The 22,234-nt window shown below is 36.7% G+C and overlaps 1 protein-coding gene across 6 annotated transcripts in view; it reads right to left on the reverse strand.

The window, feature by feature from the left end:
• WAPL (WAPL cohesin release factor) overlaps positions 1–22,234 on the reverse strand; it is a 73,540-nt gene that overhangs the window by 45,977 nt on the left and 5,329 nt on the right. For 4 of the 6 annotated variants that reach the window (XM_026069982.1, XM_026069980.1, XM_026069983.1 and 1 more), the window contains one exon: positions 4,400–5,449. In XM_026069982.1, coding sequence (XP_025925767.1) covers positions 4,400–5,449 — 1,050 coding nt within the window. Of the gene's footprint in view, positions 1–4,399; positions 5,450–8,742; positions 8,814–9,716; positions 10,015–22,234 lie in introns of those variants that run through there. The other 2 variants (XM_026069986.1, XM_026069985.1) reach the window with 2 other exon arrangements.

Below are 22,234 nucleotides of genomic sequence, written 5' to 3' on the forward strand. Positions count from 1 at the left end.
TTGCTCATCATAAGCAAACCAAGCACTAGACATGCCGATATACAAAAGCTATTTTATTATCCATGAAGACTGTAGGAATCTCATTTTGCTCACTGAAAGGAAAATGAGTGCATGACATATTTGTTTAGTTATATATCAGAACTGACTTACAAAGCAAAACATTAAGTTGTAACACTTATACTACAACAATAACACAATAACTGCTACTATGATTTAAATCAAGAATACAGTAGTTCTCGATTACTGCTTAAGAGATATATAGTAAAGAAGGACATAAGGCAGATAAAAACAAGCATGTTAAAGGGGATAGATATTTATAGCTTCCTTGAGGGAAGTGTTTTAGGGCAATTGTGCCACCCTATTTCTGCCAAGCTATATTAAGATAGGCAAATGTTTAATTTTAGTCAGAGCTTTTTTCAAATTTTTTTGTGCTAGCCACTTTCTGTAATAATTTTATTGTCACTGGCCAAAAAGAAACACAGTATAGCGAATATTAACATACCCCTAGCCGTCCCAGTTGAACAGCTGGGAAATGAAACATCCTGAGCCTATAAGTTCACAATATATTAGAAATCTTACTGACCACCAAAACCACTGAACACCATGACAGGGTCTTTAGGAGAGGAAAAAAAAAAAAAAAAAAAAGGCAAACTGGTAACAGTTATTTCCAGAAGTATAATATTGTCCCCAGAATGCAGGGTCTTTATCATAACTGAAGCTTAGAGGTCTTTTTGGTTAAGGTTTATGCTTCCTTTTGATTAGCTCCAATTTCCCTTGGACACAGCTCCCTGTCGATTAACATAGTCAAGTAATTAAGTCACTCTCCTGTAGTATCGAAAGCTTCTCTTTACTAGAGTCATCCTGTATTCTGGCTACTGAAATGACACGGGTACTGTTTCAGACCAATAGGTTTTATATCTAGTAAAGTCTAATCAGTATTTTTAGCCGCTGGCATTCTGGCAGACTGCAGCTGGGAGGCTCATGAGTGAGAGGCCTTTGCTTCACTGGGCTGCTACACCGACATGTGAGTGAATTTTAGACTGCAACTGAGAAAGTACAAGTTTTAACTACAACTCAAAGCTTCACTAAAAATCTCAAGGCTCATAAAAGTTATGAAATGCCCCCATTAGGGAAAAAAAAAAAAAAAAAAAAGAGTCTGTGAAAAGGGTCTAGGAATGAAAAGGCCAGAGCATCTTTATGAAGATTTCAGCAGGTAAGCCTACCAAATGAACAACACAGAAGACACAGTTCAGTGAAAGACAGCCCAAAACTAAAGAAAACTAAAATCAATGAATAAATAAAAACCCCACCACCCAAAAACTTACTTTTTCTTATTCTACCACTTCTACTAAAAAGTTCCTTTCAGAATTCATGCCTGCTGATATTTGGAGTTAACAGGGCACTTTACACTTCAGTAAACCCCATGGGATATTTCAAAGGGCCTAGGATTCTTATGTCTGCAGTAGACAGGAAAGATTTTTCTCCCATATTGATAAAATAACACAGGAGATTGTCTCACTAAAGTTTCAGAGAGGAAAAAGCCTCACAGCTTTGAACTCTGGAAAACATATGCCATACCTTCAAGTCCTTTGAATGATCTTTACTAACCACACCTCAATACATTACTCTGTCCATCAGATTTTTTTTATTATTATTATTTTTTTTTTTTATTTTTTTTTTACAGGGGGACAAAATTCATTGAGTTTTGTTCTTCGGGTGATCTTGCCTTCTCATCATTATCTAAACAAAAATGCATGATTGCTTGTCCACATCCTCTCATGGAGATATTTTAAAGACTTTGAAACCATCCAATAGCCTTATTCTTTGAGCTACTGGCATCAGTCAGCCACCAACGCTGACTTGCTTTACAATCTCTTCATTAATTGGTAGTTCCTCAGGAGAAACCAATTTAAATTCTGTGAAAATCTAAAGTGAGATACAGATCATCACCAAGGGAATAAATCCACATGACCAATAGTGTTTCTATAAATTAAAATAGGAAAGGAACAACAAATTTGCCTAATAACTTCCAGGGTGGATACCAGAGAGGTAATCCGGTACCTAACTTGTCAACTTGGAATTGGTACACCGGATTTTTATCTGTAGGTCTATTCATTAGTACTAAAAAGAATAGCACAAGATTAACTGGGGCAGAATTACCACCTTTCGGCACTGTTTGTAATTTTTTGGGGAAAAAAATTATTTTGCAAGACGTTCTCAAAGCTTTTTCTGAAGTTTAGATCCAACATCTGCATTCGCYATGGATGCAGAAGTGACTTTTCTTCAGTATGTAAAGGAGATGCCTCACAGCAGTATCATACGTTTTTACCCCAACTTCAGGTTTAGATCCAGAAGTCTTTGTTAAATTCTCAGAGACTCAGAATAATTCATCACTATATTTAAGGACTTCAGCAGGGATGTTCTGAGCTGTCATGATACTCAAGATTGTGAAACGTCTGAGAGAAGACAACAAAAAACGTGTCAGAAGCTTACAAATTTTAGGGTGACATCAGACTCCCTGTCTTTATAATCTGTACTACACGGATTGAGCTAGAGACTGTACAATGAGTCAGGGAATAAACTTCAAGTCACCACTGGATTTTCAGAAAAAGAATGCAAGTCAAATCTCACCCGGGTACAATGTCGCAAAACAGGAACCAAGTGAGCAAAGAAGATATACTTTTACTTTTATTTTTGTATCTTGAAGCGGGTACTGAGAGCCAGCTCTTACCTGAGAACTGGATAACTACATTTAAGAAACTAACAAAAACACAAATTCACATCTACCTGTGCCATGGGAATCCCTTAGGAAAACATTTCACAAAATTCTGTGATACCAAAGAGTATAATCTCCTCTTTGGTGAATGTAGTGTCGAATAAAAACTGTAGATATTTTCAGACTACAGAGAACAGCAGCTGAAAGGATTATTTGATGGATTAACATCTCAGCTGCATTAATTGTGTAAGGGATTTTTTTCCTCAGAATAAAGGTCTGAACAAACGCAGACTAGTCAGAGAGAAGCACGGATGGAACATTGCAGAAGGAGCCCTGTAAGATAAACCCATTTTCCACAGACTGGAATTCAAGCATCTCGCCAGAACTAAAAAAATTTTGAGAACAAATGTAAGTTTGTTGTTTAGAAACAGAATCTTCCCACGTAAATTGGTATCAACTTGGTCCTTTTAAAATCTCACCAAAAACATTAGCAAATACATATACCTTTGACTAAAAGGTCTAACAGACGATTCTGGTTTTTTTAGGGAAAGCTGCAACTAGAACAGCAGACACGAACGTTTTTCCTGGGAAATTTTATTTCTTGATTATAGTAGCAGAAGCTATTTGAAGGAAAAACAGTTTTCCAATGTTTGCAAGGCTACAGTTGAATCCTCCCCTCACTGCAATGAAACGCTTCTTGCCAAAGTCTTAAGATTACAATAATTTCAGTGAGTGGATAAAAACTCCTCTGCAGCTTCATGATTCTGAGTGAAAGGTCAAAAGGCTCCCTAGAGTAGAAGTGATTTGAAATACTTATTGCTACATACATGGCTCTTCAGTATTAAACTTCTTCAAAAAGAGAAAGCTGAAAGAAACCCTTCAAAGTTATTCCCTTTCTTCTTCGCTAACAACACACCTTGACCTCAAATTCATTATGTGGAACCCACAGACCATCAAGAGACAGACTAATTTTTCAAAAGCACTCACACACCAGAACTTGCTCATCAAATACTTTCTAAACAATTATATATTTAACCTATATAGAAGAGGGAAATACCAGTTTTGCAGCTGAAAACTGGAAGCAAAAGTGATTCAACACGCAGAAAGCCAGTCATCACTTAAAGGAAGCATGAGTGGCTCACTGGTGTTTCTAGGATCCCAGTAGCCTCTCCCCTTGCGCCCAGCATCGTCAGCTAAGACGGAACTGGAGAAAGTTCTTATCTGTTTACAAACGTTCTACAGCACAGAATGAAAAATACATATACTTCAACTCTGTAAGTGACATTTAAATAGATATTTCTCTAATACAAATTGTAGAATTTCAACCAAAAATGTTTGCACTCAGGTCAGTAATTTTGGGTTGATGTGCAGCTTCTGTGGAAAGATCTCTGCATTCCAGAGAGAGCTACTGTACACCCAAAATGACAGAAGGGAAGAATCTTATTTTCAAAAAGAAAGCTCTCTACCTGTGGCATGAGATCAAGGGGTATAAAGTATTTTTTAAGACAACTATAGAACACCAGACAAGATCACAGCAAAAATAAGCAGAGTTAACTTTTAAATTTCCAAACCAGTGATATTGATCAACAAACTCTTAGGGCAAACTCTTAAGCAAAAAGAACAAAATACAAATATCAACTAAATATAAATTTTAAATATGTATCCCAGAAGAGTTCTGCTTACCTGCATTAGTACTGAGCTGGCTATCCTGGGAACAGTTTTCATTGCCCTCAGAGGTTGACTGTAGCGAGGAAGACGGTGCAGTTCTACTTCGTTTTTTATTAGCTTTCCTTTCTGCTAACTGCCACTCTTCATCTTCATCCTCACTTTCACTCAAGTCATCAAACCCGAAGTACTTAATTTTGTAATTGGAACTTCCAGAACTTCTAGAGGCGCCTTCATCTCCCCCTCCCTCATCTTGATCATCAAACCCGAAAAACTCTAATTTGACATCCTTTTTGGATTTGGTATTGCTTGGTCGAAATCTGGTTGCAGTTTTCGTAGTAGCAATGTCTGCTTTCCTTCTTAAACGTCCAGCTTCTCCCAAGTCAGTAGGGGCTGCTGTGGTAAATTCATCAATTCGTTCCATGGTATCCTGTATGGTGACATTACAAACTGACAAGCACGACGGATGTAGAACAGTGTAGTCTCTAGTCCGTCCAACCGTCCCTCTAAAACTGGTCCCACTACTTAAAGAAACTTTTCTTGCTGGGTTCAGACCATCATTATTTGACTCATTGTTTGCTTTGGATAAAGACTGACTAGTGACATCCATTAGCTTGTCAAAATTTGTTGCCCCCTGCGGTTTTGCTTTGTTGGATCTACAGTATGTCCTACAGTTGCTTGGCCTAGGAATAGTTTGCACAAGTTCTTCACTAATGGCTTCCTTTGGATTTTCAGTATCTTCTTTGTCGTACTCCTCATCCTTGCTCTTCATCTCCGAGAGATGTTCATTGTCAAAATCTAATATATACTCTCCAGTTCTGGTGTCTTCAGTTTCATCCTCCCATTCATACAAGTGAGTTCTTAATGGCCCCTTAGTCTGAGATGTTTCTGACGGAGAGTCTGCTGCTTTCCCGATATGGGAGTCCCAAGAATCAGGCAAGTCCTTGGCTTCAATGTTGTATCCAGAAACGTCTGTAGGTTCAGCATTGGTTTTGTTACTGTCTTCAGCATTCTCACAGGTGAAATGACTGTTCTTCTCATTATCTTCATTAAAGTTCTGCATTTTATCTACAAGAAAAGACAAACTTATTACTGAAAAAGCATGGGGGGGGGGGGGGGGGGGGGGAATCACCACCACCCTTACAGGCAACTTTGGGAAGTCACAACATAACACAGGAAATACTCACTGCTCAATGACAGAGCACACTAAAGGGGTCCTTATTCTCCCGATTTATACTGATACACTTTCTCAGCCTTTCAGTTTAAAATTTTTCCTATAATAAAATCTTCCTACCATCAATAGCAAAAATATGTCATCCTGAAATAAGTGTCACTTTGAAAACATATTCATCATGAAAAGATAACTAAAGAGTAAATCCTGAGCACAACCAGGTATTTATCTATACAACCTACATAAAAAGGAGAAAAGTCTGCAACAAAATATTCAAAAAAAAAGTCAAAACAGCATTCAGTCTGTTTCACACACAAGTGACATGATGAACAGTTAGGGGTAAAGAGTGATTCTACAGAATTTTCTAGTTAGAAAAAAATTATTTTCCTTCCTATATGCAGGATATGACTGTCATTTTATTCTTAGTTAAACATTCACTGCAAAAAAGAATGTTTATCTCCCCTATGCATTTACTATTGTTTTGAGGAGGGAAAAAAACAAACAAAAACCACACTCAAGAAACAGCAACCGTCCATGCTCCAGAATGAAAAAGCTAATGCTATTCTAACAACAACAACAAAAATTCCTTGTTTAAATCAAACTATTAAAACTACAAGAGCATTGCAAATTAAAGCTTTGTAATATAAGTTCTATAGTGTCTGATTTAGTATTGTGCCCAAGAAAAGGCTGTAAGAGTTGATTAATCATTCAATTCCTCTGTGGTTACCTATGGAGCCATACTTAGTATTTGTTAGTTTTGCACTTCAGGGTATTCTCACACTTGCAGACAACCAAAAAATTTCCTCTCTTCCATCCTTCATGACTAAACCCAGCTTATGAAGGAGGAGGACCAGAAAAACAACTGTCTTCTGAAGCATCGCAGGCCATGGCTAGGGCTAGGATTCTCTCTGTTATCAAAATACCCATCGTTCACATTTTGAGTTAAACATGAGTAAGCTTAAGCCCAGAAAGGAATCTTCCCTAAGTGAGATCACTTTTTCTCTGCCGTGTTGTACACAAGCCACCTCCTAAGATCATAGAAGTTTCCTGGAAATTCCCATAGAAATTTTCCAACCAGCCTTTGGTTGGTCTTGCTTCCTGTGGCAGTTTATAGAAAGGCTTCTTTGTTTCTTGTGTGTTTTAATATAGATTCTAAAACTGCTTCACTGTGCCTGAACAGTTGATGTTTTGTGAACCCTGCTGGATTAGACATCTCTTATGAAGCTTCCTACAACTGCAGAGAACTATATCTGATAATCCCGGTCTGCTCTAGTGCTGTTTTTAATCTAGAGATTATTATTAGGACACCATGAGCATAAGCAGGATTCCTGTCTGCCCTGAAGGGACTGAATTCCTCTACTCATTCCACTTGTTAGAATGTCATCAAAAGGTTCCAGCCCAAATCATGGTTTCATGCATAGCCTCACTATTTCCCTGCAGTTATCCTTCCCACTGTGTGTAAGTGCCCCCTGTTATTTCATCATGTTACATGCTTATTTCAAGCAAAAATTTTGGCAAACTCTTTTGATTCCAAGTCTGTGCTGCAAGTGAAATAATGAGGTCCTGCGTGTGGGATAAGGATTCTTAAGAACAGCCAGCAGGGCAAAAAGGAAGTGTCCAAGGAACCTCCAAGCATAAATAATGCACATCTCCTGAAAGACTCCTCTACCCCATCTCTACCTCGGACCAGAGGCACGTTTTATTTTGCAGCGCATGTTCACTCACAGAGTGAGAGTTTAGCTCTGATGCAGGCAACATTAAAATGCCCTGAGGTTGCTACCGAAAAGCTACAGAGCTTTTCGTAACTGTCTCAGGACACTGCTAAGAATGGCATTTTCCATTCTGTAGCTAACAGAGCTCAGAACAAGTGTAAAGTAACACTGCAGCAAACGTGAACAGACTGCGCGATGTTACCCCACCACCAATCATCTTCTATGAACAGCACAAAACCTAGACTTGGCTATATAGTGAACATTGAAACAGCTTCTCATTTCTAAGCCAGAAATTCACCTGTCTTGATTTAATTAAGGATTTTGATAACTGAAAAGAGTAAGTAGACCAGAGGAACTGGAAATAGTGGAGTACAGAGAACAGTAGAGGAAGAGAACAAAGCACTCGCAAGCAGAACTCTCTTCCCCTGAAAAAGGTAGTTTTAAACTTTGGTGAGATCACCTATTGGAAAACTGCTCTGAACACTTCCAAACTGTGATAACATCAGTCTGTCAAAAATCTAAAATAACCCACATTATAAAGCAAGCCCAATTTCCAACTAACCATTTGCTATGCTTCTAGTAAAAAACAACACACTTAAATACTCAGCTAACACATCCCTAATGGATTGTGTGGAACAAGATTTCATGTTACAGATTTTACAGAAGAAAGTTTCATTAAAAAAAAATAAAGAGAGAGAGAGAGAGAGAGAGACTCGGAATGTGAATTTGCTGAAAATTATCCTATAGTTTATTGCCTATTACAGACCTTGAGGTCTGTTGAAGTTCAAATAGTCAGCTAGAAATAAAAAAGCTCTTCGCAGAATAAATAAAATGCAGTATTAATTTCCCTGAAGAACATCAGTCCTAGCCATCTTCATGATGGCATCTTGATTAATCTTTGTTTCAGCATTAACATGTAACAAGAGAAACTTTGTTATTCCCATTTTAATTTGATAATGTTAGCAATAATCCAAGAGGACCAAACAAAATTAAATTTTTCCATAATCAAAGGCAGTTCGACAGTGTACAATATGTTCTTTTACCCAAATGTTTAATATTATTATGCAACTGAAGATTATCATAGTACTTCAGCATGAGAAGAAGCAAATTAAATTTAGAAAATTATTTAGAACTTTTGCACTGAAACATGCCTTATTTTGTAGCCTCACCTCTACTGTTCCATAATTGAGTGCATATTTACTTGAATTAATAAAGTCTATGCAACATTTAAAATGCACACATGTAAAATATGGATGTCTGTCTAAACACTACTTTTTCTTTACTGAATTGTTAGGAAGGAGTTTCAGTGTGCACATCTGGAAAGGGAACAGACTTTAAAATCCCAAACTTCCATGGGATTGGGAAAGTCGCATTTCATAACAGGATGAAATCAAGTATCATCTTCTTCCTTGGGAAGGAATGGGCTACATGTGTATATGTACATTACACCACAACAGCCAAATAATTCAGGAACTTGCTTTGAGATGAAGAAGGCTGGAACTTAATGTTGCATTGTCTTAGCTTGAATCAGCATCGTCTCTGCTCTGACCTGTACTTGCAAGCACAAAAGATGAAGAACATAGCAACTCTGGAAAACAGACTGAAGAGGCCAAATAAATACAACTTTTTTTTAATTTAATTTTATATATTTTTATATTGTCTATAATATATTATATATAAAAATTATATAATTTCTCTGTAATTTCTCTCATACACACAAGTATCATTGACAAAAAAAGTTAATGGAAAAAATTATCAAGCAACATGTCTCTGAAAAAGTTTAATCAACTACTCTGAAAAAGTTTTTTACATTGTGCTACTACCATACGACAAAGAGCATTACTACGCTATAATACATATGTTCACACACAATCTTTTCAAATTTAAATATAAGATTCAAGATTTTTAATACCTAAAAGCAATATTATTCAGGGAGCGAGTACATATTTATGTCTTTCACTTAAGATTACTTCATCTAAACTATACTCCCTGCAATCTTCTGTTTGCAAACTTAAATGCATTGCAGAGTCATCAGTTCCAGAGCACTGTTTAGCAGCTGAAACCATTTTACTTTTTCAGTTCTTTGCCAGGAAGTCAGTTTATCAGTAATTAAAAGCTAAAGCTGACATCTACTAGGTCTTTGCAAGAAAAACAGAAGAACACTCCAGCATTTCCTTTTTTTTTTTTTTTTTAAAAAGGAACTTTAACATGCATTAAATATTTTAATTAAATAATTAAGTAACAATTCCAAACAACAAATAAGTAAAATTCACTTTTACTGAAAACATTTACATTTATGTTGTAGTTACATACACTGAAAAATTATCCTACAAATTGTACTAGAATATTTTAGAATGGGCTAAAATTAGCCCAATATTTGTAAGACTGAGCAAGCAATGCAGTCTCATCCAGTCTTCTGTAACCTATTATGGGAACAAAACATTCTACTCACTTATTGCAGCAGCCTCATTTGGACAAACTAAAGCATCAGTTGAGAGATGTGTTATGACAAGTACATACTTCTTCACATCTATTTTCTCCATTTCAATTTTTCTGTACTTGCTGCACTGACGTTAGTAAATTTTTTCTTCGCAATGTGGCTCCACTCTCACCTCCACATTTCACACTTAGCCAGTCTGCCTGCTGTTCTCCTCCTGCCACTGTTCCCAGCAGGCCCAAGTACAAAATTTCTGGGCTGAGCTAGCTATTAATTCCTCAGTGCCAGTCTCCACAGCCTCTCTCTAAGAGAACTACAGAAAAAGTGCACAGGTAATTCAAAGCATTAGTACATCTGTATAACTGTACGCTCCTATCAGACTGAGTTGCAGCATACATCTAGCCCTTCCAGACATGAATTTCTCATGTTTCTCTTCATTTATAAGATAATAAAATCAGTTTCTCTGCTCAACTGAGCTAATACATAACAAATCCATTCTATCCCCATCAAATGGTTTTGCTGATTCTGGGCTTGGAACAAAGACTATATTTAAAACACTTCCAAAAAATGATCTTAATAACTACATACACATCATAACTGCTCTTCCTGTATATCACAGTAAGACTTCTGTTGTCTGACTTAGTAAACTCTGTGCATCTTTTTTTTTTTTTTAAATATGTGCATTTGTAGGTTAGAATTTTGATTTCTGTGTCTGAAAAGATTAAACAAGTGTCAACAAAACATGCCATCTTCTTTCTTTCTCTCACTGAGATAGTAATTAAACATAGCATGTAAAGCCACTCTTAAAAAACTGCAAACAACTAGCAGCTAAAAAAATCCACACATTCATTTTGGGCCTATCAGACACTCGAACTGTTAAAAAAAAAAAAAAACAAAAAAAACCTGGTACTTCAAAAGTCTTAGTAACAACATTAGGGAGAATGAGAAGTTGTTCATCTCTTATAGGCAAGCAAGGCTACTGGAAAATTTTACTGGTAAACTATTTCCTGTACACAAGATACTTTGACTTTAAAACTGGATCATCATAATGCATGAGTGGAAAACCACAGTGACATTTAAAGAATACTTTTTCAAAGAATACTTTGTCAAACTATTGTTTTCATTTCATCAGCAGGTCAATAGTAGTCAACAAATTGAAGCTTCTATAGCAGAAGTTACTGTAAGTCACTCAATTGCCCAAAGGGGTACATATGTACAGTACCAGTGATTCCAGTAACCTTGATTAAAAAAATACTATATACATCTGTAATAACAATTACAGCTGAAGCTAGCAAGAGCCCAGGAAAGATGTAAGATGTCATTTTATTTACTGATACACAAAGAAAATACAAGATCAACTATTTATGAATGATTAGGATTTCTGTAGTTCAAGAGAGTCATGTAATTTCTCCTCCCCATTTCAACAGCAATGAGACTCTTCTGGGGCTCCAATACCAGGTGAAATCTCCCAAGTAATTTCAAGTCAGCAATATCATATAACTATATAATCCACCAGAGCCTTTTTTTCCCGTTATTAGCACAATATACCTAAGAACCATAAGAGTCTTCTCTAGTAATCATGATTTGTTTAAATCTCTAGAACTTAATTACCAGATTATGAGAGAACCAATCTAAATGACCGGCAGGCAAATTAAACATGACAGCTAAGAGAAAAACATTCACAGATATACACACACCTCTTGCTTTATTTTATGCTCTAGTTTATGTCAGTAACAAGCTAGAGATGTCCTAAGAATTGTTGATGAATTAAAAAAAGTGAAACTTTTCCTCCTCCTTCCCACCAAATACATTATGAGATGTTTTCCCACAGACCAATGCACTCGACCAAACTTCACAAAAACTATATTAAAGTAATTATGATGATTATTCTCCTGGTCAGCTTTGTAACATAACCATTAGAGACAAAAATGAAAGTTCATATACTGCAAGATACTCAAGTTACATAAAGCAATGCTTTATATTCTTCTAGATTCATGAGAAAGTTCAGTAGAAGTGTAAATGAATTCTCAAAATCCCACTGCTTTTCTAGTAATGCATGTGGACTTTTTGTGTTATTTAGACAAACTGGATATAAAGTAAATATTCTGTTCATATATATTTTTTAATACTTACTTAATATAAGCAGTCACTTATTAGATAGATGCAACAAATGCTGTTTCATATATTTAACAAAACATAGAAAATGCCCCAGGGCTACCATGATATAGCTACAGGGGGACTGTTTATTGCCCTTTCATTTTTAATATCATATACAAAGGGGCAGAACAATTCTAGATTTTTTTTTCCTTTTCAAAAGATTAAAAAAATTTTTTTGGGAGATATATTTTCTTTAAAATATCTAATACCCACACCTCCTTCAGCTGGACATTCCTGATAGTTTTGACTTTAAGATGTCTCAGATTTCAACTTTATTTTTTCATTAAGCACCCATAATACATCTCATCCTTGGTTTAAAAATTTTTCTTCTGAAGAAACTAATGTCTGCCTGAAAGCATCTTCCCAAATAGCCCTTAGAAGCATTACTCCTCCATAGTGTTACATGAGAAAAAAAAGGAAGGAATACTTCCCCATCTCCAAACATTTAGCTTGATCATGGTAATAACAAAAGGCCCCATATAATTACAGTCTTGTTGAGATACTGAAACATCTCATAAAATTGCAGGCTTTCAGAAACTGCTATCAGAGAAAAAAGAACAATTTTTTTTTTTTAATTGTAGGTCATCCATAGACTAAGATTGTTTTATATTGAACATTACAAGGAAACAAAGTTAAGTTATTAACTGCAGGTAGAAAGACAATTTCCAGTGTGCTTCTTACCCTGAATTTTTAGTTATATATTGTCTTAAAGAACAAAATGTGAAACCCAATAGTTTTTCCACAGCAAAAGCCATGCTGGAATGCTTAAGCAGGACTACTGATCCTAATGCAAGCCTTTTTCCAGTGCAGGCAGGCAACAGGGGGGAGAGAAAAATAAATAAATAAATAAAATTAAATTAAAAAAAGAAAGAACCAAAGCAGTCTCCATTCACATAGCTCAAGAACTTCACTTCTGGAGTTCGTGATGGAAAAAGAAAAAGAAATTGCTAAAAGAACCAATATGAAGACCAGTTGGCAAGATATCTTTACAATTGGCTAAGTGACTCTAGTCATTTCATATTATGTATTGTATATAAAAATGGCAACAAAACAGAGACAAATGTGTAGAGGTTTTAAAATTGCAAAAATCTGAGTACTTCTAATGCTGAACTTGGAATAGCCCCCACTGTTCAGAGCAGCRGGCAACACACGTTCTTTCTCTCTCACCTCTGAAAATGAAAGGTAAACCTAAGTAGTTACTGGTATAAACGATAGCGAGCTGTGACATCCACTGACCAACATCTGGAAGAATAAAGCCGTTTTTTGGCAAGACAAGTAAGTGTGATCCCAGGAGCTAGCAGTAAACAACAAGAGACCACAAGGAACAGACCAGGCAAAAGCCAGCTTCACTACCGATAACTGTAACAGCCCAGCAGAGTCTCGAGTGGCCTGGCTAAGGTGCCTAGAATGAGAAACGGTTCAACAAGTAACTAGTGCAGAGCTTTCCTTCTGGCGATTTAGAAAGGGGAAACAGAATACTAGAAGTTATCTGAAAGTATCTGGGGAGGAGGAGGCAGAAGGTATGCGTGCATGAGCAAAATCATTAGACTTTTTCTCCGCTTGCCACATGGTCCCAGAAGCTTGAAGCATTTCCAGGCTTTGTTACACATCTTGCCACAGTTGTTCCATTTTGTCAAACTAAAGCTACAGATCTTTTTGCATAAACAGTTTCAGAGATGCTTACGAGAATGTTTCAGACTGTTCAAAACATTTTTCTTCTTCAGTATCATCTCTGGTGACATATTCAAATATTTACAGCAATGAAACTATACTGATATGATTGACTGATCACCTAGCATTAGACTTTTAACATGTGGATACACATTGCAAGCACCAGCCCTCATTCCTGCTCACGGTTCACCATAACAGCACTTACAGCTGCACTAACTCAAACTTGATCAAATCTACTCTAGGCAGGGCCTACAAGCAGCTAGTAGTATGTGGGTTATAGAGAATGGGGAGGCTGCAAAAACAGTTCTTCCCAGTTCTCAGGGCAGCTTGGAAGTCTGACAGGGCCTTCTTACTTAAAGATGAAATACTGAATTTTGGAGAAAAGATAACATTCTTTCCAGCAATTAAAGAAGTCTCAAGAGTCAGCAGCTTCATAACCTGTTCCTTAGGGTGCAACATATACCAGGATGGAATACCGGAAAACATCTTTGGAAAACCTAGCACTCTTCTTGGCAAAAACATCATAGTCCAAACCAACCATCACCAAAAAGGTGCCCCATCCCAGTCCCAAATTCATACCTACATTTACGTTACAGGAGGAAGTTGCTTGATTCTAAGAGTCTGAAAACATCAATCTCAGTGCTATAAAAACCAAATCATCATTTCTGGTGAAACACTAGCTGTCTAAAGATGAACACTATATTCTTTTGTTAATAATTCAGAGATGGAGATTTAATACCTTATTTGCTATTTAAGTTACTTTGAGCACAGATCAGTCTCTTAGTCTGTGAGAATGTTTCTCCTTGATGTAAATTCCTGTGAGCCTTGAAACTGTTAAGAGCAGAACAAACCAAGCTTGTTGCCCCACAACTTAAACACCGCCCCCCACAACCTCCTCAACACCAACCTGTTTGACTGGGCAGGAGACAGTGCATGCAGCAGATCATGCGCAGCAACATATGCTGGCTAGCCAGCTTGCTGCTGCCTTTTAAAATGGATTAGGAATCAAGTCATAACTGCATTTTCCTTAGGGGCATGCAGAGGAGGGGAGAGAAGGTACAGGAACAGATGAACCAATTCAAATCTGTTTTTCCTCTATCATTTTTCACAAAACTTGAAATAAGTTATTATCTTTGAAATCTCTCCTTGCTGCTCAAGATTTGACTGAAATTGGCTAACAAATACAAAAGTTACTAGAAAGGTGGAGAGAATAGAAGGACAGAGTACATAAGCCTGGTTATGCTAAGAAATCAGATACATCTTATATGTAAAATAAATGCCTGTTACTTCTATTTACACATGGAAGAGTTTTCAGTATTAAATGGTAGTCCCACTAACTTGACCTCCAGGTTAGTTTTCTCTTATTTCTAGCAGTTCTTGACAAATGCTAACCAAAGTATGCTCCAAGTTACACATGAAAGACCTGTTGCCCTCTCTGGATCACGCTGAACAAGAGCTTAGGCACCTTCATTTCTGTGTAACTAGCTGTAGAAGCCTCCATTTCAGTACTGAAGGAACATAATTAAAATTATTATACATAAGAAACACACCTACTAAGATGTGGTTTCTTTTAGCATTAACCACACAAATTCACCGAACTCATTGAGAATACCTATAGAGATAAAGTTACTCAAAGGTACTGAAATCTTTAAAAGAACAAGGAGGTAGGCAGCATGGTGCTAACTTCATATTGCTCTTTGCCTCTTCATTTCTCATTCTTCTTCAAATAGAGATTCAACCTTACCTAGTGACACCCGAGTACCAAGACAGATGTAAAAGAAAGAAAAAGAAGGTATTAACAAAAAGATACAAAATCCAGGGCTTTCACACGCCTCCAACTCTTGAGGGCACATACATTAACAGGGTACAGTGGAGGAACAGGGCCACTAACACTGGATCACCGGAAGCCTGCGTGGGGAACAGTCTGGAAGCTCATTATGAGCAATAGCTGTGCCTGCTGTCCAGAACGACCAGAATCATTTGCTACAGCCCCATTATACCATCACCAACCTTCCAGAGCATAAAGCTATATTACTTTACCCTACACCTTGAAGCTGACCAAGCTAAAGGGGAAGATGAATCTCTACCAGGTGCCTGTTATCACATTCCTCATTTCTGGGAAGAGAACAGAACAAGATATCCACAGTGTCTTCTCTGGTTTGGACAGAAAACCAGCAGACTGACCAACTGTAGAGAAGCCATTCTTTTCTCCTAATGAGGAAATTAATTTCATTATAGTCTTTCCTCTTCTACGCTATACTGGAAATCAAATGTTCTGGTTGGTAAGGAGAAAAGGTTGCAGACTAAACTTCACTTTCTGCTTACAAGAAAAACAGCTGGGAAATATAGAAAAGGCTTATAGATACAAAATACACAATTCTAAGAAGTGGTCAGAATTCATCCCCTAGATCCATCACTATCTATTGCCACATGTAAAATCTGGAAAAGCGTTGCCTGTTAGCAGGCATAAACAGAAGATAAGAAGCACGAGAGCCGCAGAAGATAACTCTCAAGATCAGTTTCATGGTTGACAATCAGTAAAATAGCTAAAGTTATAGAACCACCACATCCATAGCTATGGTTACAGATTTTTAAGCAATTCTGGTTCTTTATTCTCTTTGAAAGGAGTTCCCATCACATGCAGGTKGGATAGACACTATTTGCATCTTGGCAGATGTTAAGTTGTATCTTCCTTTGCAAAAGAATTCCATAGAAAACTCTAAAGTGATGAGATTTAATTTACTGCCATCATGGAACCATTTTCCTGAAGAAGAGTTTGCTTTTCTTGTTTCCCTTCTGGCATCTAGAATACGAAAATTCAGAGGTAATCTATATAGAAAGCCTGAATTTATTATTTAGCAAGATTATGTATGAAATGAGTTCTCTATCCCATTATCTCTTTTCATTTCAGTTAGCATAGCTATTCTTCTAAATATATAACTTCTGAGATAGAAAGCACCTTTTCTTTTTCCAATCACCTAGATTACCAGGTAACAATGAAGCCTTTCATTTTGGTAATGCAGTTTTCAACATCTGTAATAAGCCATTAATTTAATTCCATGAACCTAACAGATTAATCTCTGTGGAGCTGCACATAACCTGTGCTGGTATCTGTGAATCCATTAGTCGCTGTATAGCCAACAGTTTTTCTCTAATTTATCAAAGCATAACTACACTCCAGTATTATGTCACATTTTTGGCCAAAAAACTATTAAAAACACATTACATTATAGAAATTCAGAAGCAAAATATAGATACTTTATTACATGCTGTCATGGATCTGCAGGTTAATGTGGGTAAATTTGGGTTAACCTCTTTACTGCTTTTCAGAATGTGAACTGCTGTTAGTACGAGACCCCACCAAGCCATGGTTCCATTCTGCAAGAGTGTTTCTCACCTTGGACTTCTGCTTAAGCCATAAAGAGTAATTACTCATAGACTTTTTTCCACCAGGAAAACATGCAATCAGCAGGCATTCTGAAAGGCTGTCTTATGCTGATGCAAACATGAGAGCCTCTGTCAGCCAGAACACAACTTTTTTTTTTTAATCCTTACACATGAATTGAAATAGAAGCCTTATACACAGGTGCAGGCTGATAGGATCATTTCCCCTCTTCATGCAGAAAACATTCACTGATCTAATCATTTGCCTTTATCCCAAGCACAATTTTCACTGGTGTAGGAAACTTTGCAGGCAGTGATCTAGCTGCTTTCCCTCCTTATCTACTTCAGCTAACAACCGTTGGCTATTCTGCCTAGTCACTGGTCTTTCATCATATCTTATGTCTCTGCAGATCTCAATAGCACCTTCACACCAACCCACACATACTTACTTGGCCAAACTCCACGAAGTGCTGTGTTTAGCACAACTGCCTTCCCAGCAAACTTGGGGGAGGGGGGGGGAGAACAACCCCCAAATTACTAATTTACTCATTACTAAAGCCACTTCCTCCTCCATTTAAAATACAGCTAAAAATTATCCTAGGTCGCTTGTCATCACCCATATCCAGCCTTTGAATTTCTATCAAATTAAAGCCCTGTGTCTTGCCCTAAATGACCCCTTGCACTTTGATCCTTTTTCTTCCCCAGATATATATTTTTGTCCAAGTTGCACCTATGGTCTTACTAGCCTATCTTCCACAGCTTAAAAAAACCTGTCATTCCTCTTCCACTCTTCCTTCTGGTCTTGCTTTAGAAATTCTTCTACACCATCTCAAAAATTTAATTTAAAGTTTGTTTTTCTTCTGGCAAGCATATACCTCCAAGACCACCATATGATTTTTTTAAACTGACTGCCTCCCATCTATATATATCCACATGCATAACAATCTGATTATAATACGACTCTACAGACTTCAGTATTTTATTATCTAAAAACCCAAAACAGTACATAGCACGTTATCAATGTCCATGCCCAATTTACATGGAAAGTCCACAACTTTCTTAAATAAAGGAGAAATCGTACTTTTTATTAATACTACTAAAAAAAAAGCCTTCCTACAGAAAGAAAACTATTTTTGGTCTTACAGCAATTAAGCTTTGAAAAACTCTAACCAACACTCTAAGTAAGACTACTTGTCGGTCAGAAATAAGAACTAAAACAGTCTTGAAGAGGCAGAACTTGTGCAACATCAATTCCAGCTGTCAGAAGAGTTGGTACACTGCATAAAGCAAGATGTTTCAGAGACTCAACTAGCTTTATCGTGTGTTCAGCCCTGATAGAAAGCCCAGCAGAGCAGACACATTATTCCTCGCTAGTAGCTCAGAATGGCATCGCTTGCTTAGAGCGGCAGGAAAAAGCTGATCCAGGAAGCCAGCTGACTTCCTCCTTGCAGGGAAAACAAGACAAAGCGTGACAGGCGATGCAAGGGGCTAGTACAGGGCAAAAAGGCTTGTCTTCACCTATTTCAGCAATGTGAGCCCTCCTGACAAAAGTAATAAAGCCTCATTCTAATATATTGGCACTAATAACAGTTGAAGCAAACTTCTCCTTTGACTTCTAAGTCAGTGTGAATTCAGGCACTGTTCCTAAACATGTTGAAACCCTGTACTGAATTTTTTTTTCCCAGAAAGATTCCTAAATGAAAATATCAACTAATAGTTTGAACTTTAGAAACAATTTCTTTTCCATGCATTTGGTAAGATCTCAGCAGCTTGAACCTGAAATTATTTCCTTACCAACTGTTTTCTACTTCTCTGCATACTTTGGCCAGCTTGAAAGGTTAACACCAGGGTGTTTTTTTCTTCTAAAAGCACCGAACAATTGTTTTGAATGCAAAGTTATTTCAACTTTTAAACACAAGAAGCTAAGAAGCAGTCAAAAGTCTGACCTTTTAAAAAGTTAACTCTCCATTGTACAAGTCCATATAAGAATGATTTTTAAAGTGTAAATTCTTGAAAAGGATTGAGAATCTCACTAATGTTTGGAGAAGTTAAGTTATAGATTGCAAATGAAGAGTTTCACAAGCTCTATATGTGGGCTTAAAAGCACTTCACTAATAAAACTTCTTCACAATACTTAGAATAATTCAGAAAGTTTTATGCTAGATTTAGTGATGAAAAGTTTGCGGGGTTTTTTAAGATATATTGTGTGCATTTCCCTTGCACTAGAAAACTGTTGCAGAAATCGGAAGATCCCCCCCCACCAATACTGTTTTCTCCTGTATTGCTATTTTAGCAAACCAGCATAAATACTGATTTTTAAACTGTATTTTAGACCTTTCAGACTTTTGAATGGTCTCCAAGGAGGGGAAAAAAAAAAAAAACACTTCAAAGAACTATCAAGTAATGCCAAAGCAGAATGGAGAACTATCACAGTAGTCTGAACTTGGGCTAATGACAGAGCAAAAAAATTCCGTTTGCATGACAAGATGGGACATCTTAAAAAGGGGGAGACTTAACAAAAGCAAGAGAAGGAAAGACGACTTGTGGATAACCCCCAACTACCAATATAGCCAACACTACTGCCATCTAAATAAACCTCATAATACTGAAATCCTACAGGCATAGTTTCTGGCAGACCTTTCCCCTTCCCCGCTATCAGTTTCTTAATGCTCTGAGACAGTTAGAGCACAGCTACAGTTCTTTTTAATCATGGTTGCTGCCAGCTGTCTCCTGGACAGCCAAATCCACAGACCTCATTCAGTTTCTCCCAACTTTTTACCCCATTTCTGGACAGAACATGAACTAAACTGAAATTCTTCTTCAAGAGGTAAATGAGTTGTACTAAACACCACCACAAAGGAAAAAAGATAAGATGACTTAAGTAATCTTAAGTACTTAAGTCTAACTATGATCTTAAATGTCCATGTCACTGCTAAACACAAACTAGAAGCTCTAAAACAGTTTGAAATGAAGACTCGGGCAAATCTTGTTGCCAAATTAAGTTATGAAGTGGTAGCAAACTTTCATTTGAGAAGCTGAAACTTAACTTTAAAGATAGGGCTCCCCACCCACATAATCAGGACACAGAGACTTTGCAGACATTCACTAGGGTACTATCAGGAGAGTATATAGGGAACAGACCTGATGACTTGAACTATCTTCTTTTCAGAGGAACCATTTTCTGTGAATTACTCAATTCACTCAGTACTCTTTCTGAGCAACTAGATTCTGGATACTGGGTCATGAAGCAGTTAAGCACAGTTGTATACCTCATTCCTGAATTGCATAAGGCAATTTATTAAGCAGCACCGCATCTGCCATTTTGACCTGCTACTGATATGTGCACAAGCCCCAAGTGAAAAATGAGGATGTTAAGAACTACCTAGAAACACAGTATTTCTTAACCACTTCTCTTTGCTGAATCTCTCAGAACAGTTCATAACTGAAGAGCAGACAACAGCCAAATGTTTCCTTACACAGTCAAGAGTGAAAGCACTTGCAGAACAAAGACTTGTTTGAATACTTGTACATAATAACAAGTGACAGTGTGCAGAACAGCTATTTTTACAAATAACTTTAAATGTTAGGCGAAAAGTATTTGTGAAACTTGCATTTTATGTGCAATCATCTGTCCTCTTATTCTTAAGAGACACCGCCTAGACAAAACCTGTAACAGTTAACACCACAACACAATAGAAGTGGATACCATTCCTACACTTCTCTTTACTCTGAAATGACATTTTAGGCCATCCTATTTTCTATTTCTCCACAGCAAACAAAATATTATTATTTTCAAGAAATAAAGCTCATAGCCTTTAAATCAGATGGATTTTAATTGAGTATGTATTGCTTTAAATCTTTCTCAGCTACAAGTATTATTTACCTTAATATCAGGTATTCAGTAAGTCATATTATTACATATTCCATGAACAGGAACACGAGGTGTGCACTCCAGAGACATCATCCTAGCACTTTTAAGACAGTCCCTTGACCTGAGTGCCATCTCCAATGAACTGCAGTTGACATCTTAGAGTAAAACCTCTAGTGATGACAGTTACACAACTTGGCGTTAGGGTACATTAAAAAAAAGATGGCAGGCGATAAGTACCCAAGCATCTCTGTATCCGTAGTTGAAACACAAGCTATTTAATAATGCCAGAAGTACTAAAGAAGTAGTATTACCTTAAATTGAAGTTGCAAGAGTAAGTTACATCACAGGTATCCAAGTCAAAACATACCTATAAACTAATACCTACAAAATTCTATAGTTTATTAGAGTGCATGAAGCTTTCATTTTAATTTTCAACTGAAAAAATGTATGTTAATTTCAACACACAAGCTAAAATTAATATTTTAACAAAAAGTTATTAGAAAACTTTTTTTAAATTAGCACCTCACAATTACCGCTGCAAGGTTGTAAGTGTTTTTCTATTAAAACTTGTGTGCATATGGATTTAGTGTCAAATCTTACTTGGGTTTGTGCCTTACAGAATGAGACACTTTTTTTTAAACAAGGTATTTCAGAAAAAAAAACAAATTATTGCTCTTTGGTTTTTCCATCTAATCCCAATACAAGCCTTTCTTTCTCTCAAAAACGTTACCTTCTACCTACTAAATTTTTGTATTTTTGCTTGATATGAATTACTAGTTTAATAATTTTCAAATGAGGCAACTTACTTCTTAGCTATCAAATTTTTCTACTTTGACAAAATCTGTTATCTAATAGTAACTATTAATACCTAAAACTCTCTTACTACTTCTGAGTTACCTGAACTCCTACTATGTCTAAATTACCTCAGGATTACTCATGGACATATTTCAGACAGTATTAAGTCTTGATCAAGCAATATTAGGGTAAGATGACGAGAGGCTTTCCACGTTAAGAGCTTCTCAAGCCTTTAAAATGAGATTGTTACAAGTATTAGCGGAAGGCTATATATATAAAAAGACCAGTAAGCCATACCATTTTAAATAAAAGACAAATCCTCAACTGCACTACAAGGTGGCACAACTTAACCAAAAAAGGGACATCTTTTTAAAGCAAACATTAGTTAAAATCAACTGAAGTTGCATCACCTTGATTTTAATGTCTAAAGAAATTAACACTGAGGCAGGATAATAGATTTGGAGCAAAATTAGCAGACCAGATTGCAGCTCTCACTTTGCCCATAGCCATGCTAAGTCATAGCTTTCACCCTATTTTAGGTTAAGGATTAAGACACAATGATGACATGTGCTGTCAGGAAGTCTTGAAACCTAAATTATGCAAGAACTACTCAGCAGCAGCACAAGAACTAGCAAATTGCACTTAAGTTAGCAGG

This window comes from Apteryx rowi, unplaced genomic scaffold, assembly GCF_003343035.1.
Source record: "Apteryx rowi isolate R43461 unplaced genomic scaffold, aptRow1 scaffold_30, whole genome shotgun sequence".
Lineage (NCBI taxonomy): Eukaryota > Metazoa > Chordata > Aves > Apterygiformes > Apterygidae > Apteryx > Apteryx rowi.